General features: G+C 53.5%; 1 protein-coding gene across 2 annotated transcripts; it reads left to right on the top strand.

Moving 5' to 3' along the window:
* The first annotated feature begins 1,311 nt into the window (after positions 1-1,311).
* Positions 1,312-23,268, top strand: EXOC3 (exocyst complex component 3). Of its 2 annotated transcripts, none has more exons than XM_079145776.1 (13): positions 1,312-1,432; positions 2,080-2,250; positions 3,865-4,084; positions 7,358-8,039; positions 10,214-10,331; positions 11,020-11,145; positions 12,217-12,317; positions 14,349-14,459; positions 14,535-14,685; positions 15,826-15,948; positions 21,003-21,164; positions 21,710-21,837; positions 22,592-23,268. In XM_079145776.1, exons 2-13 carry the CDS (start codon positions 2,107-2,109, stop codon positions 22,761-22,763), a joined length of 2,238 nt encoding a protein of 745 aa, XP_079001902.1. In that variant the 5' UTR covers positions 1,312-1,432; positions 2,080-2,106; the 3' UTR covers positions 22,764-23,268. The 2 variants fall into 2 exon arrangements, with proteins under 2 accessions (XP_079001902.1, XP_079001901.1); XM_079145775.1 differs by lacking the exon at positions 1,312-1,432 and adding an exon at positions 1,586-1,806.
* The last annotated feature ends 1,261 nt before the right edge of the window (positions 23,269-24,529 follow it).

The raw sequence follows: 24,529 nt of genomic DNA, 5'->3' as shown, positions 1-24,529 counted from the left end.
TGTGGGCACTTGAGCTGGAAGGTGAATCCTGGAAAGCAGTGGGGACCAGAGGAGTGCCAAGTGTGCGGGAGCCCCTGCAGACAACAGGCAGGAAGGCAGTGGAAGGGCCAGAATGCTGAGGGGCTGGGTCAGAGCAGCAGTCCCTTCAGCAGTCACCCTGCCCATGCGGTGAACAGTCCTCCTCAGAGCTCAGGGTTCCCACCATGAAAAGACCAGGGCTGTGCGCAGCGACCCCTCCGGGATGTCCTGTCCCGCCCTCGTCCCTTGTTGGGCCCGCACTGGGATGCAGTATCTCGCCCCCAGGCCCACCCAGCTCGGGTCCCCTTCTCGGGGTCCTAGACTCATGGCCCCGCCATGAGGTCCGGTCGCGACGCAGGGTCCCAGCGAGGTCCTGTCCCGAGGTCCCATATGGCACAAGGTCCCCGCCCCGAGTCCCGTTCCCACGTCCCATACCCGCTGTGACCTCTTCCCGAGACCCCACAAGTCCCACAGGTCCCGCCCCAAGGTCCCGCAGACCCCGCCCCGAGGTCCCGCAGGTCCCGCCCCAAGGCCCCACAGGACCCGCAGGTCCCGCCCCGAGGCCCCACAGGACCCGCAGGTCCCGCTCCAAGGTCCCGCAGACCCCGCCCCGAGGTCCCGCCCCAAGGTCCCGCAGGTCCCGCAGGTCCCGCTCCGAGGTCCCGCAGGTCCCGCAGGTCCCGCCCCGAAGTCCCGCAGGTCCGGCCCCGAGGTCCCGCAGGTCCCGCCCCGAGGTCCCGCAGGTCCCGCCCCAAGGCCCCACAGGACCCGCAGACCCCGCCCCGAGGTCCCGCAGGTCCCGCCCCAAGGTCCCGCAGGTCCCGCAGGTCCCGCCCCGAGGTCCCGCAGGTCCCGCCCCAAGGTCCCGCAGGTCCCGCTCCGAGGTCCCGCAGGTCCCGCAGGTCCCGCCCCAAGGCCCCACAGGACCCGCAGGTCCCGCCCCAAGGTCCCGCAGACCCCGCCCCAAGGCCCCACAGGACCCGCAGGTCCCGCTCCAAGGTCCCGCAGGTCCCGCCCCGAGGTCCCGCAGGTCCCGCCCCAAGGCCCCACAGGACCCGCAGGTCCCGCCCCGAGGTCCCGCAGGTCCCGCCCCAAGGCCCCACAGGACCCGCAGGTCCCGCCCCGAGATCCCGCAGGTCCCGCCCCGAGGTCCCGCAGGTCCCGCCCCGAGGTCCCGCAGGTCCCGCCCCAAGGCCCCACAGGACCCGCAGGTCCCGCCCCGAGATCCCGCAGGTCCCGCAGGTCCCGCCCCGAGGTCCCGCAGGTCTCGCAGGTCCCGCCCCGAGCTCCCCGGCGGCACAACTCCCCCGCCCTCCCGGCTGCCCAGGCCCCGCCCCCGGCCTGTCGCCGGAAGCGGAAGTTCCTGCTCGCCGTCCACTTCCGGTCGCCCAGAGGCGGCGGCGGCGCAGTTCAGGTGAGGCGGGCCCCGAGCCCAGGTTACTGGCGTCGGCGGCCGCCGGGGCGGGAAGGTGGGCGGCCTTCCGCGGGCGCAGCCCCGCCGGGCAGGGGACGGGCTCCGCGTGCCGGTCAGCGGGAGCCTCGGGCTGGCGGCCACAGGCGCGCACAGCCGCCTGACCCGGCTGCGGTTGGAGACAGGTCCGCCTGGCGGCTGCGCCCGAGACTTGTGCTTGCCGCTGGGGGAGGCGAGTGTGAGCCGTGAGCCCCTTTCCTCGCCCAGGGGCTGGCCAAGCCGCCGGCTGCGTGCACAGCGGATGGGGCGAGGGCTCCAGAAATGAGAAGTTGGCCCCGTGCAGGGGAGAGGGTGCCTGGGAGATGGCAGCTGGCAGGGTGAGTGGGCTGGGGTCCCGGTGCAGACGTCCTCCGTGTCCGTGTCTCTCGCTGTCATACGCCCCATTTCTCTATTAAGGTGAAACTTTCCCACTCTTGAGTTCCATCACTTTGTGTTTTTGTTAAGGAGTTCGTGATTCAAGTTCGACTTTATTTCAGGTTTTCTGGGTTGAACATTTCCTCACTTTTTGTGGTTCCATTGTGATCATTGCTGGTGGGTGGCTCTGGGCCAGCACTTCCTCCTCCTCACACATCCTCCCGCCATACCCACAGGTTCCTCTGGATGCCTACTCGTTGACCATGAAAGAGACAGATCGGGAGGCTGTAGCAACAGCTGTCCAGAGGGTGGCTGGCATGCTCCAGCGCCCAGACCAGCTGGACAAAGTGGAGCAGTATCGCAGGAGGGAGGCTCGGAAGAAGGCCTCTGTGGAGGCCAGATTGAAGGTAGGAGACTTCGCTCAGGCAGGACTGGGCCATGTGTTTTGAGTTTCTGGTCCTTACTTGATGTCATGGTGATTTTGCAAATTAGGTTCTGATGTGGGAGGAGGCAGAGCTGGACTAAGCAGCTCCTTCCAACAGCGTATTACCAAAGCAGTAGATTCTAAAAGAGGACTATGGAATGTTGCTGGCACCGCAAGACACCTTTGTGCCTACCTCAGAGAGTCCATTTAGATTTTTAAGCATTACCTGGAAAATGACAAGTGCTTGTTTATTTAAAACTCTCCTGCATATAAGCAAAGAGTTCTTTTTAGATCATTTGAACACTTAGGAATGCTGGACCAGCAGGCATTCTGGTGGAGAATAGGCAGGCATGTCTACTAAGAGTAAATGAGGATGAGCTGGGTGTGGTGGCAGTGCCTGTGGTCCCAGAATGCAGGAAACTGAGGCCAGAGGATGACTCGAACCCAGGAGCCCGAGGCCACCCTGGGTAGGACCCGTCTGAAAAGCAGGAGGGATGCTGGGGACGCAGCTCGGTGACATAGCACTTACCTGGCATGCCTGAGGCTCTGGGTTCCGTCCCTAGCAGCACAGAAAAGAAAAAGTGAGAGTGAGACAGGGAAGGAGTCCTTCAAGCTGTTTTCAGATTCGGATGGACTTTCAAGTGAGTTGCTCTACGTAGGTGAGATTTTATTAAAATGAACATTTGGTATGATTATAAAATGTTAAGATCATGCTCTTCCATAGTTGACATGAATCAGAATGTTCTTAGGAGTTTTGAGGAAAGTTCATTCTCACACTGACCTGGCATTGAGTTTTCCCCCTTGAGAACTGTGCAGTTACCTAGGCAACAGCAGGCTCAATGTGGTATTGTATCAGCAAAGCACCCACAGACTCTGCTCACTAATTGAGACAGCAGTTTTGTATTAATTTAGAAATAGTTTGGACCTGCTGCATTTTTAGCCTGAATTTTTATCTGTTCTAGAAACTTGTGGGATTAACTAGTGATTTCAGCCTCGAGTGATGGTTGTGGCCAAATGCAGCTGAGACTCCTGGATGATAGCTGCTCCTGGCATGGCTGGTGCAGCCCAGTCCTGTCCTTGCCTCCCGTCCACCTGCTGCTGTTTCCCTGCCCTTCCCCTTATGGCTGGCATTTGGACTGTTCCACAGTGTGGTCTGAGTCTTACCTATGCAGTCAGTGCAGCAGGGCCACTGTCCTCCAGCCAACTCTAGTCTGCTGAATGCCCCCTCCCCCAGTTGACAGAAGAGATCTTGAGAATTTTCTCTGCCTAGGTAAGCCCTGTTAGGAAAGCGAGATGCCCAGGGAGAACACGGACTGTGTGCTTCTAATGATGTATTTGTGATAGCCATGGGTCTGGCTGCCCCCAGTGGCACACAGTGGATTTTTTGGTCCAAGCTGTGAAGTGCTCTGTTCCCAGAGAGCAGTGAAAGAAGTGGTTGTGTGAGTCAGTCAGGTCCCTGTCAGTTTTAATCCTTCTCTGGCAGTGGCTGTTCTGGTCCTCGAATGACTGAACTGGACACTCCTGGGGAACGTCTTTCCATCAGGAAGCAGCTTGTGGCGGTCCGTGTCTCTGCTCACCCAGTGGTATCTCCCCGCAGGCTGCGATCCAGTCACAGTTGGACGGGGTGCGCACGGGCCTGAGCCAGCTGCACAATGCGCTGACTGATGTCAGAGACATTCAGCAGTCGCTGGCCAATGTCAGCAAGGACTGGAGGCAGAGCATCAACACAGTCGAGAGCCTCAAAGACGTGAAGGATGCCGTGGCGCAGCACAGCCAACTGGCTGCAGCCGTGGAGAATCTCAAGAACATCTTCTCAGGTGAGTGGAGGTGGAGGGTGGGGACTGCTAGGCATCATGACTGCACCTCCCCGGCCCACTTCACGGCCTGAGAGTCGATCCACGACCCGAACGTGGTCTGTCCAGGGCAGCGTCCTTGTGCGCTGGAGGAGAGCGCACGTGCTCTGTTGTGCTCGCTTCGCTCCCGTTTCCTGCTTCTGTCTGCTCCTTCTGTCCACTACTGAGAGGAGGTATTGAAGTCTCCAGGTGTGGCCACAGAAGACCCGTTTCTCCCTTCAGTTCCGTCAGGCTTTACCTCATGTTTTTGACTGGTCTGTTAGTAAGTGCAGAAATGGCATAAGTGCATGATTGTTATGTGCTTGTGCGTCTCTGGAACCTTCTTTGGGTAAGTGATGGCCTGCCTTTTGTCAGTGTTGGCTTGTCTTCTCTGATGGTCGTGTGGCCCAGCTCTCTGGTCCTCACTGGCGTGGACTCTTCTTCCACCTTTCATGGCCAGCCTGTTCAGGACTTTGGCTCTGAGGGGAGTCTCTTGTAGACACATAGAGTTGAACCGTATTTTTAAAACTCCGCGCTGCCATCTTTTTCTTTTGATCAGAGTGTGTTCTGTTTACCCTAAAGGAAGTAAGTGCTAGCCTGGAGGGATTTTTGTTGCTTGCTGTTGGTTTCCATATGCCAGGTAACTTTTTGTATCTCATTTCCGGCATTACAGTCTTTTGTGGTTTTGATTTTTTTGTGGTGAAACATTTTTTAACTTGCCTCTTGTTTCTTTTGTGTAGGTTCTGTGTGATTGCCACAGAGATATGTTAAACAGTCTAACATTATATCCCTGCAGTTTGAATTTATCAGCTTAACTTCAATACATACCAAGTTCTTATTTCTGTACAGCTTCATCCTCATCCGTTCATGGTTGATATCACAGTATTTCTCCGTATACTTTGTCTGTCCAAAACATAGACCAGTAATTGCTGGTTTGTTTTTTACTGCATTAATTTCTTATATAGAAAACAAATCATGGAGTTATAATCTAAAATCATAGTATTATTAGCTTTTAAATAAGTAATTCTTAAATGGATTAGTGTCCTAAGTCACATAGAAAACAAAAGTCGAGTTAAAAATTGAAGGAGCAGTAATACTAGATTTTATCAGTGCCCTTCCTGCAATCTTTTTCTTTGTAAGTTACTCTTGGCATCTTTTTATTATCCCTGAAGGCTCTCCCCCAGCTTTTATTCATCTGGGAATGTCTTAATTTCTCCCTCACTTTTTTTTTAAATTTATTTCTTAATTTATTGTTTTGCTGGAATCAGACCCAGGGCTTTGCACATGCTGGACAAGTGCCTGTCACTCAGCTGCATCCCAGCTCTCCCTCACTTTTTTTTGGCACCAGGGATTGGTCCCAGGGGTGCTCAACCACTGAGCCATATCTCCAGCCTCTTCCGTATTTTATTTTGAGACAGGGTCTCGCTAAGACACTTAGGGCTTCGCCTCCCAGGCTGCTGGGATTGCAGGCATGTGCTACTGTGCCCTGCCTCCCTCGCTTTTAATTGCCAGCTTTGCTGGGTGTGAAATTTAGCTGCAGTGTTTGTATTTTAGCACTTTGAAAGCATTGGCCCACTTTCTTTTGGCCTCCAAAGTTTCTCTTGAGAAATCTGCTGCTAATATTATTTAGAAGCCCTTGTATGTGATGAGTTGATCTCTCTTGCTGCTTATGGGCCTCCTCTTTCTCTTTGTCTTTGTCTTGGTGTGGGTCTCTTTGTTCACCCTGCTTGACGTTCACTGAGCTTCTGGATGTTTGCTGCCTGCCTTTCATTAAACTTGGGATGTTGTCAGCTGTCATTTCTTGGGGTCTTGCCTGCCCCTCTCCTTCTGGAGTCCCTCAGTGCTTGCCTGCTCTGCTCTAGGGGCCAGGAGTTCCATGGGCTCTGTGCACTTCTCTGTAGGTGTCTTCCTTTCTGTCTTCACACCTGAGACCCTGTCATGTCCCTTTATACTTGCTGTTCTTCCTCTTGCCTGCTCACATCTACTCAGATGTTGTATAGTTCCAGGGCTTATTTTTGGTTTCTTTTTAGGTATTCTGTCTCTTTTTTTGGTATTCCAGCTATGTTGATACTTCACTTTTACTTTCTCCACTTCTTACTTAGTTCTTGAGTCTTTTTTTCAGCAAATTACTATGGATCTTTATTATGCTAGGTGTATGGAAATGAGATAGAAAGATGAATAACCATCACTTATTTTCTTTAGTCTTTAGTTTTTATTGATGCATTGTAGTGTGCATAATGGTGGGATTTCTTTTTATGTATTCGTGCATGCACACAATGTAATTGGTCAATACAGCTCTCCACAGCTCTTCCCCTCCCTCCTCCCTCCCACCCCTTGGTCCTTTTAGTTCTTGAGAATTTTAACCAGTTGTTTTTGTCTAGTAGACTGGCCATTGGGTCTTCAGGGACAGCTTCCATTGAGTTTTTTTTTTTTTTTTTTTTTTTTTCTTTTGAATGGGTGTTATTTTACTCTTTGTTGTGTCTTCAGAGTTTTTATTGAATCTGAGAATGTGGTAACCCTGCAATTAAACTCCCCCTTCAACCAGTTATGCTGGTTTTTGTGTTTGGCTTGATGCAGGCTCTCTCTGCTGGGGTTGGTGAGGCATATACCTGGAGTCCTCTCAGGTCTTTCCTGAGGCTTTGCCTGACAGACATCCCCCAGATGCAGTCGCTTTTAAATGTTAGTATTTTAAATGTTAGTGTTCTCGAATATCAGGTTTCCAGAAGAGGAAGAAGGAAAGGCAGATGAAGGGATGGTACCAGCCCTTTCCACCCCTGGAACTGTTGGAAGATGGGGGTTTCTGCCCTTTCTACCCCAAACTCTCTTTGGCAGGAGGTGTTCTGCAGCCCCTCTACCCTTTTTCCTACTCCCTGGTGATAAGGAGCCACCATCAACACTTAGAGCAGAGTCCCCATATTTGAAAGACAGTGCTTTGCCCACCCTGGCTCTTGAGAGGAGCTCTAACTGCTTCTAGGCACATGAACAGCTGCCTGCCAGGCAGTGTAGGCAGTGTGGGCAGGACTGCTGTGCCAAGAGCTGAAATCGGCCAAAAATAACTCAATTTACCATCCAAGTCTTTCTCTGGGGGTTACCAGGCTTTAGCAGATTCCAGTGTTCAGAACAGTTAGGTCAGATTCTATCAGTGCTGATGTTCAGGTGGACAACAGAGGCCTCAGGCCTTCTGCCCTGCTCTCTCACAGAATCCTGCACTCAACCTTGTATGTGTTTTTAAGGAGCCAACTTGTACCTTTTCTCTAGTGCCTGAGATCGTGAGGGAGACCCAGGACCTAATTGAGCAGGGGGCGCTTCTGCAGGCCCACCGGAAGCTTATGGACCTGGAGTGCTCTCGGGACGGGCTCATGTGCGAACAGTACCGCATGGACAGTGGGAACACGCGGGACATGACCCTTATCCATGGCTACTTCAGCAGCACACAGGGTCTCTCTGATGAGCTGGCCAAGCAGCTATGGATGGTGCTGCAGAGGTCGCTGGTCACTGTCCGCCGGGACCCCACCTTGCTGGTCTCCGTGGTCAGGATCATTGAAAGGGAGGAAAAAATTGACAGGCGTATACTTGACCGGAAAAAGCAAACTGGCTTTGTTCCTCCTGGGAGACCCAAAAATTGGAAAGAGAAGATGTTTGCCATCTTGGACAGGACTGTAACAACAAGAATCGAGGGCACACAGGCAGACACCAGGGAGTCGGACAAGATGTGGCTTGTGCGACACCTGGAGATCATAAGGAAGTACGTCCTAGATGACCTTTTGGTCGCCAAGAACCTGATGGTGCAGTGCTTCCCTCCCCACTACGAGATCTTTAGAAATCTCCTGAGGATGTACCACCAGGCCCTGAGCACAAGGATGCAGGAGCTGGCGTCAGAGGACCTCGAGGCCAGCGAGATTGTGAGCCTTCTGACTTGGGTCTTGAACACCTACACCAGGTAGAGCCTGATGCATTCTCTCGCCTAGAAACCTCTGTGAGGGTGTGTAGAGACTCCTGCAGGTCTCCTGGGTGGTTTCTCTTTGGGGGGGCGCTTGGTGCCCTCGGGCTGTCTTCAGGTTTGTAAAGGGTCCCCTGGCCTACCCAGAGGGCTTGTCCTTGAGGCCGCTGGCTCTGGTCTGAATGTTGCTGTCTGTGGGTGTCTGCTCCACGTGAGCCACAGCGTGCATCGGGGTGTTGGGATTTTCTCTGCCCGCTGTGTATAGACCTGCTTCCTCACTGGCACCCTCTGGCAGGTTGCTGCTGCCCAGCCTTTCAGGTGGGATCATATGGCCCCATGACCTGCGGTCACTGGGAAGGTGAGGAAACCACCAGATTCTGTTTCTTCTCACCTGTACAGTGTAGCAGTTCATCTTCTAAGAATAGACAGTCAGAAGCCAGCCATAGTGGTGCTGTGGTACATGCCTGTCGTGCCAACACAGGAGGATTGCCTGAGCCCAGGGGTTCAAGACCAGCCTGGGCAACACAGGGAAATCCTGATTCTGAATAAGTGAACAAATAGCTGGCTGCGGGGTTGTACAGTTCTTGGAGAATGGGCACTCCTTTTGCATTTCATCGTGGGCCTTTGCCACTGCACATGAGGGAGCACAGACCACATGGTGCGCAGAATGGCATGAGGTGGCCTCTCAAAGCAGCAGTAGTGGCAGAGGCCTGCGTTCTCTGGGACTGGGCAGCTGAGATGGTAATGCTCTGTGGCTTTGCCTGGCTTCGTGGACAGAAGGAGCGTTTAGTAATGTGCTGGGATGTGTGGTTTGGTTTTGCCCCTTTGGGCACAGCTGGGGAAGAATTGAGGAGATGTGTGTTTAGCACAGAGTTTTATTCTCATGTATGCCATGGTTCATGGGTAACTGCTTGTGGTAGTCTGTGCCCTTCAGCACAGAGGTGTGAGAAAGATACCAGCTACCCACGGGATTCAGTGTCTCTCAACTTCACTGAATGGGCCTGGACCTACTGCCCGCTCAGGTCCCCACAGTGCTATGTCCTTTATCCAGCACAGCGCCAGCAGCCCACAGGCATGGGAGTTGTGATTCCCTCCTGTGGAAGATGTGGAAACTGAGGCACAGAGAGAGGAATGTGCCCGTTTGCATGGTTAGCAAGTGTGAAGTGGGTGTCACAGTTGGGGTCAGGTCCTCACCCTGCCTCTGGCCGCTGGAGGGTGTACTTAGGGGGCTTACTCAGTTTTGTGTCTTGACTTGGTTTCTCCCTGACACACTATAGCATCTCCTGTCCTTGGGAGTGCTCTTCATCTTGGCCATGTGTGTTCCACCAGACCAGACTGGAGAGGTCAGCACCCTCACTGTGGCTAACACACTGCAGCAGGGGTCTTGGTGCAGAAACCCCCAGGCTGAAAAAGAGTCAGTACTTACAGAACCTCACAAAGTATGCTCTGACCTGGGAGGTCCTGAACTTGTTTAGGAAGTGGATTGGTGTTAGTAACACTGCCCAGCACTGTTCTGACTGCTTGGAGAACATGGCACCAGGGCCTGTGAGTATTCTGAGTGCTCAGACCTTGACTTGGAAGACCCCTGCACATGCACAAGTAGTAAGTGTCCCCCTGGAAAGCCTCCCTTGGGATTTGGTGCGTCTCCACATACCTGCATGGCCAGTTGTAGCTTGTTCTCTTGTGGTTTGTTTTCAGAAGCACCAGGTGTCCCACACGCTGGACTGTGCCGTCCTGCAGACTCAGTGACGTTAGCTTTGGGGCTTCCATGGCTCATGCTCCCAAGTCGTATTTCTTGCTCATTGTCTTCTTATGGAAAGAAGCGTGACTGTCAGCAGCCCACGTGCCAGGCCTGCTGTCAGCTCTTGAGACACAGCGAGTGGAGCAGAGGATCTCACCTCCCTGGGCTCTTTCCTGCACTGAGCCCTCACACTGTGCAGCTGGCACTGTAGGTTAGGTGATCACATGACCACATAGCCAGTGAGTGACATCACGGGGGGTTGCCTGCAGTCTCCACAAGGCCCTCTGCCTACCCCCACCCCAGTCGCAGGCTGCGGCCACATGGAGGTCTCTGGGGCACATGAGTATGTGCATGTGAATTAGATACACACTCACTTGAGAATGTTCTTTCTGTGTCCCTGTGGTTCGTTTCTCGCTCTGGGTTCCTACTGTAGTGTGGAAATGATGGGGAACGTGGAGCTGGCCCCAGAAGTGGACGTGCACTCCCTGGAGCCGTTACTGTCTCCGAATGTGGTCTCTGAGCTGCTCGACACGTACATGTCAACGCTCACTGTGAGTACAGTTAGGCCTGCTGTCCCAGAAATGGTCTTGGTGGCCACCTGTGAACTCGGGCAGAGAAGGGTAGCTGTTCCTGGCCTGTGACTGGGCCTGTTTAGGGTGCCCATCCTGTGGACACAGGAGCCTCATCTTCTGTGGGAGCCATCCCAGACAGGCTGGTGAGGTCCCCATGGGTGTGGTGTGCTGTTGGGCTCAATGCTGAGTCCTGGTGGGGGTGGCAGTTTGGGGACTGAGGAACTGGTCTGACTGCAGCTTCATGACTACCAGCCAGTTTCGGTAGGATGGGATGCCAGGGTGTGCCTATGCAGCACAAGGTGTGCTGAGTCTGTGTGGAGGTTCCCTGGGGCAGAGAGTCTTCTGCTGGAGCCTGACCAGGTGCCCGTCTGCCTCATCTCTGGCCTTCTGACAAGTCTGGCCTTGTCTTCCAGCACAGTGTTTGTCCATGAGGTCCCTGGTCCATTCTCCCTCTGTACCTGTGGTGAGGGTTTTGCTTTACCCACAGAGACTGGTGTGGCTTCTGCAAGCCCTGCCACCAGGGCCACTGAAGAGGGGTCTTCTCTGGCAGCCTCTGCTTGCCTGATGTACTGCATATGGCCTGTGCAGTGGCACATGGCTGCAGGGGAGCCTTGGACGTAACTACCCACTCTCTCTTTACCTTCTCTCTTTGACACCGAACCTCCAGTCCAACATCATTGCCTGGCTGCGGAAAGCACTAGAAACAGACAGGAAAGACTGGAGCAAAGAGACAGAGCCTGAGGCTGACCAAGATGGGTATTACCAGACAACGCTCCCTGCCATTGTCTTCCAGGTACAAGCCACGGGCTCCACGGCCTATTTCTTGGGTGGCTAATAGGGTTGTGTGTCTCACCAGTGGGCACAGAGGACCTTGACCTTTTTTTAAAGAGCATAGTAAGGATGTTGTGAACCCTCACTGTCTGTCTCTGGAGTTAGACATCAAGGGTCGAGGATCTGGCCTGCCTAGTAGTCTTGCCCATGGTACCTAGGTTTTCCTGGGAAGCCTTTTTGGGTTTAAACTGGACCTAATTATGAATTAGTTTTATGTGGCTCTCCTTCTGAGTTTGTTTAAATAGGCAGGATTTGTCTACAAGTGCCACATGAGTGAGTTTAATCTGCAGAGTTTGGAGGAGTCCTAACAGCATGGAAGATGTTTTCCTGGTCACTGGTCACAGTGCTTTGTGTTAGACCCACACTATCTGTTGCTCTCCCCCCTGCTGTGCCCTCTATCCACTCCTCCTTTCAAGGCAGGAGTAGGCTGGAGGATGGTGTTGCCAGGTGACGGGCTGCGGGGGGGGGGGGGGGGGGGGTCCTACCTCTCCTTTCTTTTGGTAACTGACATCCTGTCACATGGGTGTTGACCAGAGCCTGGTACACACTCTGGGCACCTTGCAGTCCTCCATCTCTCAGAAATCAGCTCCCCTAGCTCCAGAATGTCTGCCTCCTGATTCTTAAGAAATTCACATTCCCTTAAAAGTGGGTGAGCATGAATCACTTTGAGCTGCAGTGTAGGAGCTTAGGACACTGATATCCAGCCCAGCACTTGGCACCCACATGGCCCAGCGTCCCTGACCTCCTGGCCCCCTCCCTGTCAGCCCTCTTCACATCCTGGTTCTTCAGAGATGCAGTGAGAGAACTTGCATTTCCTCCATAGGAACCAGGCTGCAGGTCACCAGCTTGGCTTGTTGCCCCCTAAGAAAGTTAGTTGTTTGTTTAACTAACTTTATTCTCCAAGCAGTTTCTCCTTTTCTTGAATTTGGACCATCTTAACTGCCAATTAGCAGATGGGTTTTATAAATGGGGAATGTGTACTTCATACTCTTGTGGGAGTGTTACCAGAATTCACAAGTTCTCCAATTTTTAGATGTTTGAACAGAATCTTCAAGTTGCTGCTCAGATAAGTGAAGATTTGAAAACAAAGGTACTAGTTTTGTGTCTTCAGCAAATGAATTCTTTCCTGAGTAGGTATGTATTTTTGCCAGTGTGCTAATTTTTATAAACTGTTTTGAAAAGTTAGAAGTTAAAGTGCATTGATCGTAGTATGCTGCTGTTAAAATTAATTTAAGCCTGGAGGTTCTTGTAAGCCACCTTTTATTGTACTTAGAAATGCAAAAAGTGTCTGGGTTCTTGCTCAGTGGTAGAGCCCTTGCCTGGCATGTGTGAGGCACTGGATTCCAATCTCAGCACCACATATAAATAAATAAATAAATAAATAAATAAATAAATAAATAAATAAATAAATAAATAAATAAATAAAATAAAGATCCATCGACAACTAAAAAAGAATTTTTTTAATTGTTAAAATTATAAAAAGAAGAAATGCAAACAACCGAAGCAAGTTTCTCTTACCCTTCCTCTGAATGGACCACACTGTTCCCTTGGGATCCCAGAACTGTCGTGAGCTGTAGCCAGTAGTGCTAGCAGAGTGAGGGTGGGCAGCTCCCCAGACAGTGGTGTCGGCAGCCCTCAGCAGATGGGACTTCCAGTGGTCTCAGTGTGCCTTTCCCTCGGAATTGCTCAGGATGAAGATCTTTCAGCCTGGACAAAAGAACAACTCACATTAAATCTGTGTGTGCACCATCATCCTGGCTTGGAAGCCGTTCCTTCCAGACCACTCCCCCGATCCGTTTTCCTTCTTGCCTGTTCCTCTCCCTCTTTTCCTTCATCTCTCTCTGTTGCCCAGACATTGCAGCTAGCCATGTCCTGTATCCTCGGCTGTAACCATATTGTCATCAGCTCACACACGGAAGGGCTCAGCTGACAGTGTAGGGCTTCCCGTTGTCTTAGTGGCGCAGCTAACAGTCTGCATGGCTTGTCGTCTTTGGGATTTTTACGTCTCTGGGACACTAGGACTGCCCTCCCCTTTAGGCACTGGCCAGTGGAAGAGGCAGGCAGATCACCATCCCATCGTGTCCAGATCCTGTGGTGTCCTCCGCTTGGTTCCCACACTGCTGTTTGCACTTGGACCAGGAGTCAGCTCCAGAGACTGATGTGGATCCCTCTTCATGATTTTCGTGTGAACCCCACGTTGCAGCTTAGTGAACTCACAGCTGTCCTGCTCTGGTGACTTGGGTGAATCCTGTCTGCATCAACCCACAAGACCATAGCCCAGTCCTGCCCTGTGCACCCATGGGGCCCCAACTTAGCTCCTACCATGTACCCTCAGGGCTACAACCCAGCTCCCCACCCTATGCCCCCACGGGGGCCATGACCCAGCTTCCCCACCGTGTACCCACAGGGCTACAGCCCAGTTCACCCTCTTGCACCATGGGGCCGTGGCTGAGGCATCAGTTCATTTGTGGAGGTCTTCTTTGAAGAGGAATTTCCTCTGACCAGCTTCATCTGACTGGTACTAGAGCCACACGTGGACAGAAAGGCAGAGCAGATGCTTACTCCACTTTGAGTTTGTGCCTTTCTTATAAAAATACATGCAGAGCAGGCCTCATGCTGCCCTTTGACACGTCTCCGTAAGTTCAGAAATGAAGCTTGTGGTGTCTCGGTTGTTTCCTTGACATTATGAAAATCTAGGTTGATTTTTGTTGTATGTGGTGCTCAGAATTGAACCCAGGTGCTCAACCACTGAGCCACACCTAGTCCTTCTTTTTCATATGAGACACAGCTGCCCAGGCTGGCTTGGAACTCGGGATCCTTCTGCTTCAGCTTCCTGAGTCATGGGGATCACAGGCCTGTGCCACCTTGCCCAGCTCTCAGTCATTTTTAATTTGATTTCTTGATTAAGGGAGCGTTTGATGTTTTCTTGACCACTCATGATCATGCATTTCACATCTTCATGATCAGGACCTTGAACGATACTGCAGAACCTGACATAAAATTGTTTTTTAATATCCACTTAAAGCCACCGACTTTCCCCAATCGTGTGACCACCCAAAATATGCTTTGTGTAAAGACCCTTCTTGGTACTGTCGGTCGTGAGGTTGGTGTGGTCCTGGAGGCAGCTGCGGGGCACCTTTACTAACACTGTCACCTGGTTCCCAGATACAAGGAGGAAGCCCAGCTGTACAAGGAGGAGCACCTGAAGAACCGGCAGCACCCGCATTGCTACGTCCAGTACATGATTGCCATCATCAACAACTGCCAAACCTTCAAGTAAGTGGCGTGTGGAGCAGGGAGGAGAGTGAGCACGCAGAGCTGCCTCCCTGAACCCGAGCCTCTGCCTTGCAGAGAGTCCATCGTCAGCCTGAAAAGGAAGTATTCAAAGAGCGAAGCGGAGGAGGGTGTGTGTCTGAGCCAGCCAAGCATGGATGGGACTCTCGACACCATTGCCAAGGAAAGCTGTGGCAGCCTGCTGGAAGAGGTCTTCCTGGACCTGGAGGTGGGCCTGGCTCCCGCTTCCTGGGCTGGATAGAGGGCCTCCATGCTGCCCCAGAGGGTGGGGGAGCTAGCTCCTCCCTTCCTTCCTGGACTGGGCACAAGGGTCTCCACGCTACCCTGTGGGGACACACTGCCTCCTGCCAAGTGTGGATGTTGTGCAGAACCTGAGTTATCCCCTCGTGTCTGCATTAAAGCAGAGTGAGGGTCTTCCACTTGCTTTGGATGACACCGGGCCCTTCCTCGGCACATCTGTAGAGATTCCCACTAAAAATGAGGCATCAAGCTGCAAGCTACAAGATGTGAAGAGACAGTCCAGAGCACAGTGAGAGCACACGCACAGCCTGGCTCTAGGGTGGAGAGTGGCACGCCCACCAGCAGAGCTGAGAGTGTGAATTCTGCTTGTGGTAGGCGTGCCGTGCCATGAACAAGCAGGGTCCACTACCGAGTGCAGGTGTGGCCGAGTGTTCCTGAGAGGCCCTGGCAGAAGCCCCTGTGCATGTTAAAGTGCAGCCCTGGGCCATGGTCTTAAAAGGAGGAGGTATTTGCCTTTGAGATCATTTTAAAATGTCAAAGAGAGACATAAAAATAGACAAAGGACACAGATAACACAGAGAAACATGAGGGTCCTCAATGTGAAGCAGTGCCCAGGCCTGACCACTAGGGAGGTGCAGCTGTGGGCCTTGTCATTTGGTACTCTGCAGGGTGGCATTCTGAGAAGAGATGCCAGTCGCTGCTGAGGGCCTTCTTGTGTCTGGGTAGAGCTGAATTGGAAGTCCTTGGGGGGCTGTGTGATTTGCATGCATTTGGCTGAGGAATTCTACTTAAGGATTTGGACCTGTAAAACATGCCTCCACTGTAGCATCGTTTGTGACTGCAGAATGTTCATCAGCATAGACGTGGGTGGGCCCATGATGAGTGTGTGTCCACAGGACAAGTGTGTGCACTGTGAAAGGTGGTGTGTGTGCAGGTGCTTACAGTCTCATCTGTGGACTTGTGATACCACAGAGGTGTGCAGATGATGCAGAAGTAGATTTTTACCTGAGCTTGTGTTGCTGTTGTTATCAACAACAAGCCCTCCCAGATCACATGACCCCAGGCATTGTGTGGGCCAAGATTTTGGTGACCTCTCTCTGCTTTTCAGCAACATCTGAATGAACTGATGACGAAGAAGTGGCTGTCGGGGTCAAATGCTGTGGACATCATCTGTGTCACCGTGGAAGACTATTTCAACGATTTTGCCAAAATCAAAAAACCCTATAAAAAGGTAGGTGTGTGGGTGGGAGCTCACAGCGGGCCCACCTCGAGTCTGGCTCATCTGGGGAGGCAGGCAGCAGAGTGCCTCCAGGGTCTAGAGTGCAGCTGGCTTAAGCCCAGCTGGAGTGTTTGGATTCCTGCAGGGGAGACTTTTCAACCCACCATCCCACCAGACTCTCAGCACCAGGGAGCCCTGGAGGGGCATGGGGGCCATGAGGGTCATGGGATGCAAAAGTCCATCCCTGGCCTAGTACATACTGCAGGCCTGCCAGAACCCAGAGCCCACTGCAGACAAAAGAGAGGACTGTGTCTGGTCTTCTGCCAGGGTTCTGGAATCCAGATTCCAGACTGCTGTGCCAGTTCCTTGTGCAGGTCTCAGGCCCCTTGGTTATTGCTGTTATTGAAGTGGTTGTGCAGGCGGTTTGGTACACTGATCTTACGTCAGCTCTCGGTGCAGTTCCAGTTGTACCCACCACCTGTCCCAGGTCCTCTGGAACTTTGTAGACAGCTGTCATGCCTCCAAATGGTGGTGTGTGCTGTCTTCATTTTTGGTCTTTGCATCTTTTATGCCTTTTCCTTGTTCAGTTACTGATTTTAAAGGAAAATCTTCTAGCTCTTTGTCATTGAAAGTGGTCCTTACAGCCAGGTGCAGTGGCCACGCCTATATCCCAAGGACTCAGAGCCTGAGGCAAGAGGATGGCAAGTTCCAGCCTCAGCAACTTAGGAAGGCTGTATCTCAAAACAAGTAAGAAAGGACTGGGGATGCAGCCCAGGGGTACAGTGCCCCAGATTCAATCCCTAGTACCAAAAAAAAAAAAAAAAAAGACTGGAAGTGATCCTGACAGGGAGACCATGTGCTTTGAACTGGCCAAGCTAACTGGGCTGCCGTTGGCTGTCGAGAGGTCTGTGAGAGGTTGGTGAGGCCCTTGTGTCCACACCCCACCTCTGTGCCCCTTGTTAGATGCGTCTAAAGCCTTCAGGAGCAGCCAACGTGTGTGTGCAGAGGCACAGGGACAGCCCCAGGCTCCCATAGCTCTTGTCTCAACCAGAGCGGGCTGGAGATGGTTCTGATAAGGCCAGTCCTCAGCAGTAGCAGGGACACCAGGTCTCAAGTGCCACACCAAGAGCTTACAGGTGGAGACCACACACCCTCCCAAGTCACTGTCTCCAACCCCAGGCCTCTGAGACCCACAGTGAGCATCAGGATGACAGTGGGACCCTCCAGATTAGGGCCCTGTGCTCGGTGCCCTGCCATGGATGAGTCACCTGAACACCAGGGGCCACACCACACGCAGGGGCGCGCTCTCAAGAGACCCAGCCCAGGAGGAAAGAGACAGGGCTGCAGTTTCCTGGCCACCAGGGGGCCCTCCAGGAGTTGAGAGAGGCTGCATGTGGGTGGTTTGTGCATATGCTAATTATATGTGCATGTGCATGTTTGTCATGACTGTATGTAGTGTGAATATCGTGTGTATAAGTGCATACCTGTGTATATTTGTGCATGTGCAGTGCACGTGTGCTGTGTGTTGCACATATGCAGGCATATGTTTGGTGTTTGCACAAGTGTTTTATTACATGCACACATAACAGGCAATACATGTGTGCATGCATGTGTGTTGTGTCTACATTGCACATGTATCTTGTACCTTGTATATGGTGTATATTGTGTGTGTACTGCACATTTGCATGTTGTGCTTGTTATATTGAGTGCATGCATGTGTGTGGTTTTATATGTTAATTGAGTATATGTATATTGTGTGTGCTGTGTGCGTATGTGTGCATGTATTGTACGTGTTATTGCCCTGTGTTTGTAAACATGCTGTGGATCTTATGTACATGTTTGTTTGTACACGCTGGATTCTGGTTTGGTTGCTCCAGAGCTCCCCACTCTCTGGGGACATGTTCCCCACACACTGGGGACAGCTGCAGGGCACCTGCCCTGGTTCTAGGCTTGTACAGCAGGCGGTTTTGTTCTGTTGTGATAAGGCCAGTCCTCAGCAGTAGCAGGGACACCAGGTCTCAAGTGCCACACCAAGAGCTTACAGGTGGAGCAAGTGCACCTGCACAGGACTTAGCTTGGGTGTTGGTGAGGTGTCTCCCTTCCTCACTTTGTGGAGTGTGTGCTTTGTTTCCCTCTGTTGGCAGAAGATAATGGGGAGCATTTGCAAATGCAAACCTTCACAGCAGGCAAAACAAAGATCCCCCTGCATCCCCCACCCCCACCCCCACCCCCACCCATGCCAGCACACACTTCCTTCCCACATGGATCCACTGTGAAGCAGAGGGCTCTATTTAAAGAAATGGTGCTTGCCTCAGGTTTTGGTAAACACACTGTGCTGCCTCCAATGAAAGAAGGACCTTTCTGTTCCTCATTTTCCAGGTCAGAATTGTGTGTGTGACTTTGGCTTGTTTATCACTGAGATTTGGTATTGAAGTTTGCTAAGTGTCCTCTGTAATGGCCAAGGTGGTGAGGTAGATACTTGGCAGTTGCCATCCCACCTTTGCCCCTGTGAGACCCCGTGCCCTCGTGATGTCTAACTACATGTGTGTCCCAGGGTTCTGTTCTGGAGAATTTTGTCAAGGGTTTCTCCATGCATGCGCACGAGGACAAGGGGCCTGCGATTTTCCTCATCACTCTTCCACTGACGAGATCTGGGTTGGGTGGCTAGAGGGCTGGCCACACGGGGCTGTCCTCAGCTGTGACCAGGAGGTGTCCTGTACCTGGACGGTGTTTTCTGGGGAGTGTGTGGAATGGATCCAGTCTCTCCCGTGTCCTGCATCGCTGCCGCCTTTCTCCTCCTTGAGTCTCTTGGTCAGCTGGTTTCTGTGGGGTTGCCTTGTGTGCTGTGCCCCTCAGTCAGTGAATTGGCAGTGCACTCAGCATACAGGTGGGCAGCCAGGTCCTAGCCGCTCGCTGCAGTTGCCTACCTGTGTGTGCACCCTTAAGAACACACAACGTGGCTTTGCGTGTTTTCAGAGTCTATGTAAACAGGGTCTCCTGCGCACACGAGTAAGGAAGCTGCAGGCCCTTCATTACCATGTGGCATCCCCCCGTCACTCTGGTGCCGGACATGGCCAGACTGTCAGCGTGGCCAGTGGGCCTTCCTGGCAGAGGCCACCCTGCCCCAGAGGAGTGTGCCACGGCATGCTCTGCAGTGGTTGGGGAGTGTCCATTCTTGGCAGCACTCTGTTCACGGACTGCTGGGATGGCCAGAGGCCTATGCTGTGGCTTTAACTGGCATTTCCTCCTTGTTCACGGGGTCCAGCATCTTCATTTGATAGGCCCTTTGGAAGTCCTCTCGTCTGAGGCGCCATCAGAGTGCTCTGTGGCTTCTGCACTGTGCTGCTGTTGCTGAGGGTTGTGTGTGTGTCCTGGGAGTGAGTTCCTAGCTGCCTTGGTGTCGTGTTCTCTCTGCCTGCCTCTGGGGTGGCCAGGCTTGCTGGAAGACTGCACTCTGAAGGAGGACCGAGGGAAAATGTGGCCACGAGTCTCGGCGTGTGTCCTTCTGAGAGGAGTTGGGACACAGCCGTGGACACAGGAGACGTGTCTCATACTGAGGAGAAGCCTCTGAGCATCTTGGACCTCCGGCCCCAGAACATGAAGGCCAGTGTCTGGTTGCCCTCTGGCTGTGGCACTCGGTTGAAGCAGCCTGAGCAGACTGTCAGTTTCTGATGCTCTTCCTGGTTGCTTCCTGGTTGAGGAATGATGCCTTTAATTTTAACCTAGACAAGTTTATCCTTTTTTATGGTTAGTGTTTTGTTGTGTCTTAAGAAACAGGTCCTTAGCCCAGGGTCATGAAATACTGAGAGCTGGCCACAAACCTGACCTTCAGCAGAGTTCCCTGACTGTCGAGCTCAGGTTCAGTAATTTCAGGCTGATCTGGTTGGTTTTGAATCTTTTGGCCCACATGCATTTGCTCCTATTTTTTCAACATTTGTAGGTGGCCTGTCAGTGGGTGTCTGGCACCCCCTCGGATGTCCTCGTCCAGTGGCACATGGGTCTTCCCTGGGGCCTCAGGAAGGAGCAGTCCTCCAGGGAAGATGGTGCTCCTCTGGGCACACCACAGCCTTGCTGCAGCCCCTGCCTGGCTGACATCATCGCATGGTGGTCATACAGCCGAGGGCAGCCACTGATGCCTTTCCCTCCAGGCCTTGTCACCTGTGGCAGGACTGTCCCTCTGAAAAGCCTGTCTACCTGTGTTGGGCTTCCAGGCCTCTCTTCCTCCCTGTGATGCCCGAGGGTTTTTCTTTACCCCTTTGCATCCCAAGACCCCCAGGTATCTGAGCTACGTGGTCCAGGGCTCTTCTCTTCTGGGAAGCCCTGTCGCTGTTCAGATGCAGCACTGCTGGGGCCAGCACTGACCGAGACCGTGGGCCAGGTGCTGTGCGTGGTCCACACAGGTCCTGCCGATCCTGCCTGTGCCCAGGCCTGGGGCCAGGTGCTGTGTGTGGTCCACACAGGTCCTGCCGATCCTGCCTGTGCCCAGGCCTTGCCCCTGCTAAGCCCACAGTCGGTTGTGGGGCGAGATGCTTGGAGACAGAGAGCCTGATAGGCCCCAGGAGGGCTCACATCCTGGAAGCCCCCAGCCCACCGTCAGCTCCAGGGAGTGCTCATGTCCTGGGACCCCCAAGAGTCTTGTGGGCAAGGAGGGGTCATGTCCTGGGAGTCCTGTGAGGACTCAGGTCAGCAGTGCTGAGCTGGCCTGGCCTCTTGAGCCTGCTGAACCTATTCCCACAGAGACTGTCTGTCTCAGGAATGAGTCAGATGGTGCGGGAAGTGAGTTCCTGCCCAGGCACAGGCTTCTGTCTGCTTTCTAGGATGGAGCCTGCATGGCGGGCACCCTCCCTGCCCATGTATGCTGCTGCTACAGCCAGTCTGTGCTGTCCACTGCTCGCCACATGCTGTTAGGAGCCTCGGGGCATCACGGATCTAAACGGGCTGAGTTAGCCAGCTGTCACAGTGGCAGTAGGAAGAAGGGGCTGCAGCCTGGTCCCGTGGCACCCAGGTATAAGGAGCATGCCTTGTCTGCCAGAGCGGCAGCCTGCAGCTGACCATTTTCCCCTCAGAGGATGACAGCCGAGGCACATCGGCGAGTGGTGGTGGAGTACCTGCGGGCTGTCATGCAGAAGCGCATCTCGTTCCGGAGCGCCGAGGAGCGCAAGGAGGGCGCTGAGAAGATGGTCAGGGAGGCCGAGCAACTCCACTTCCTCTTCCGGAAACTGGCTTCAGTGAGTGTCTCACATTGCACAGCAGGTGCCCGGCACAGGGTCAGGTCCTGCTGTGTCTGGCCTTCAGTTTCCAGCCCCAAACCACATTAGGTCAGTGGAGAGGAACCAGTCATATTAGGACCAGCAGGGAGTCAGTTGTTGCTCCCTGGGGTTGGGGTCCATAGCCCCCCATGGCTTTGTGGTTGGGAGACCCTGTAGCACAGAGGCCACTCTCAGCTTCCTAGCACCCATGGCTCTGTGGAGCAGTGTGCCCTTCCAGTCCTCTGCCCTTGCCTGTGACCTGTTCTCTAAGATGCTGGTGGTTGCCACCTAGTCACCTGACTCTGCATCCCAGGATATGACCAGGCACTCCTCGCTCAGGCTCCCCAGCCCACAGGCAGGCCAAGTCATCACACAAGCTCCGCTCCCCTTTGGAGTGCACTTTGGGGTGTTTAAAGGAAGAGCAAGACACTGGCCATGCGGGGGTCTGAGAGGCGTCCAGAATTGAGCCACCCTCCTGCAGCCAAGGAGGGTTGCACCCTCCAACACCCTGCTGCTGTTTCCAGGGATTTGGTGAAGATGTGGATGGTCACTGTGACACCATCATTGCTGTGGCTGAGGTTATTAAGCTAACAGACCCTTCTCTGCTCTACCTGGAAGTCTCAACGCTGGTCAGCAAGTATCCAGACATCAGGTAATGGCTGTGCATCTTCCTCTTAGAACTGAGGAGCAGCTGCCATTCCCAGTACACAGGCATCAGGGTACACACCTGTCCAGCTGGGTGCCTGAGGAGGGCAGCCCGGGCACCAGTGTGGTGTCTGCCTAATGCCCGTTACCAAGCTGAGGCCCACACGTTCCTATGTGGCCCAACCATGGTGCTCTGTGGCAGAGGCCATGGAGAGCATTCCAGCTGGAAGGTTCAGAGGGTGGTGGGGTAGGGAAGCTTGGGGTCGTGCGAGTAGCCCAAAAGGACTAGGTCACCTCTGTACTCTGGTGCTGTGGGGACCTAAGGAAGGGAGCCCACATGCCACACATGGCCTAGACACTAAGCTGCACGTGTGATCTTGGCAGTCCCCAGCCTCAGGCAAAGGGAGGGGGGACCTGCCACCTTGAAGGCCAGGAACCACTGACTCAGTTGAGGTCCCTCCTCTACTGCTGCAGCTCTGTTGCAGCAAAAGCTCTCCGGGGTCCTCCCTCTAGTTAGCAGTTCTTAAGCCACAAGTTACAAATGCAGCACAACAAAGCCTGTGGCACCTGTGGCTGGAGAAGAGGCCACCACAAGATGAGCCTTGGTTTCTCTGAGAAGGAAATGCTGCCCTTCAGGGCCTGAACACCTGCCCTGTAGGGGCGAGAGAGGGTGGAGGAGGCATAGGCTGATCCCCAGAGATGACCACGTGGGGGACAAGGAAGGGTCGTATGGGCACAGGCTGAACTGTCCCACCCCACAGAGATGACCACATTGGTGCGCTGCTGGCCGTGCGAGGAGACGCCAGCCGGGACATGAAGCAGACCATAATTGAAACCCTGGAGCAGGGTCCTGCGCAGGCAAACCCCAGCTACGTGCCCATCTTCAGGGAGATCACCGTGCCCAGTCTGAACGTGGCCAAGCTCCTTAAGTAGCTGCGTTGTCCTGGTCTGTGCACCTCACTGTGACTTTGCTTCCCTATGCTCAAGCACATTAAAACAAAAGCCACTCCAGGTCAGATTTGGTGTTTGAGGTGTTATGTGCCTGCCTGCTCTGATACCCAGATGCATGTGATCACGATTTTGATGTGAGTATTCTACCCCAGGAACGTGCTCTGTGAGAACTCTTCTGCCATAGACCACCTCTGTGACTTGTGGGCGTCCCTTGTTCTCCCTGGCTCTGGTCTCCCAGGCATGGGAAGGTGGGGTGGGCGTCCTTCATTGTCCCCAAGGGGAATGGTTTGACCCTGGCCTTTCTGAGCATCTCTGGACTGGTTCCTCAGCGCTCTGAATGGGAGAAATCGGCTGCTGGTCTCAGTAGTCCATCCAGTGGTCAGAGTCTGCACAGGCGTGCCACCAGGGTGGGTGTGCCAGTCATACCTGATGAGCGGGTCCTGAGTGCTGGTTTCGATAAAGACATGTGTAAACTTCAGTGTCTGGAGTGCGTTTCTAGATCCGTGAGTCTCATGTATTCTTGGTGCAAAGCCCCTGAAGTTCTTTTCCCTGCTCGGCTGACTCTCCACAACTCACCTCCAAGGGCAGCAGCCTTTGCAATGTGGCCTGAAGGGATGGCAAGCCTCGTGTCCTTGCTGTCCCTGTCCATCATCAGAGGGCCAGCTGCTCACTGCTTAGCCAACAGCGCTGCCACCAGCCCTCCATGTACACAGTGCTTACCCACCCTCATCACAGAACCCAGAGCCTGGCCTGAGGGACTGGGCCTTGCGTGGGTGAGCTCTGTTCCTCTCCATCAAGAGGCAGAGCTGCGTTCTGCCCTTCTTTCATTCTCATGAGATGTGGAGAATGCACAGGCCTTGTTTGTTTTTGTTTATTTGTTTTAGTTTTTTTTTTTTTTTTTAAGGATCAGAACCTAAATGGAATTAGGTAACTGTAAATTGGAGGTAGTTCTTTTGAGGCTCATGAAAGATGTGTCCTTCCTGGAGGTGTCCCGGCAAGACTGTGCCCTTCCGTTCCTGCCTGGTAACGAGCCTTCGGTTAGTGTGTCCTGCGCTGGTGAATTCATGGTGTCTGCAAGCATTCTTCATGCCCTTACAGGAATAAAGATGCACTTCCTATCCCACTGAGAGAGTTCTGACTCCAGGCTGCCGTGGGTGTCCAGGGTGGATATTCATTACGGTGGATGTCTACATGGTGCCTGCTTGTCCCTGCTGCTGTTGGTCTGATGACAGCTTATGATCACCTCAGTACCCCTGATAGCTAAGCATTTGACTTCTGGCTCTGCCTCCGAGGTGTGAGCAGGTTCCCAGACAGCAGGACAGTGAGATTTGGGAAGTGGGACGTTGACTGGGATGTGCTGGAAACCATGGGTGGCACCAGGCCACATCCTGACACCAGGGCCAGCCATCTCCAAGCCACTCAGTGAAGGATGCCACATACAGGCCTGGGCAGGCAGCATCCCAGTGGAGGGCAGCCGTTGCCCCACCAAAGGCCCCTGCCTGCTTTCTGCACAGGGGTCTGACTTCCAGGTGCCAGACGAGAGTGCATGGGGAGAGCAGGAGGCTCCTACAGCATGCCACTTCATCTTAGGGTCATCCTCCAGCAAGTGGACCATGGGTTAGTGACAGGGCATCTTCCACGGCAGCAGGATTTCTTGATTCTCATCACACTCCGTGGGCAGAAGCCCAGGATGTGTTCCTAGGCCGCTGATGAAACCAGTGTCTGCTGTTCCCACCCTCTCTTGACAT

This window comes from Sciurus vulgaris (assembly GCF_902686455.1).
Source record: "Sciurus vulgaris genome assembly, chromosome: 6".
Taxonomy (NCBI): Eukaryota; Metazoa; Chordata; class Mammalia; order Rodentia; family Sciuridae; genus Sciurus; species Sciurus vulgaris.
This window is presented reverse-complemented; position numbering and strand designations above follow the sequence as displayed.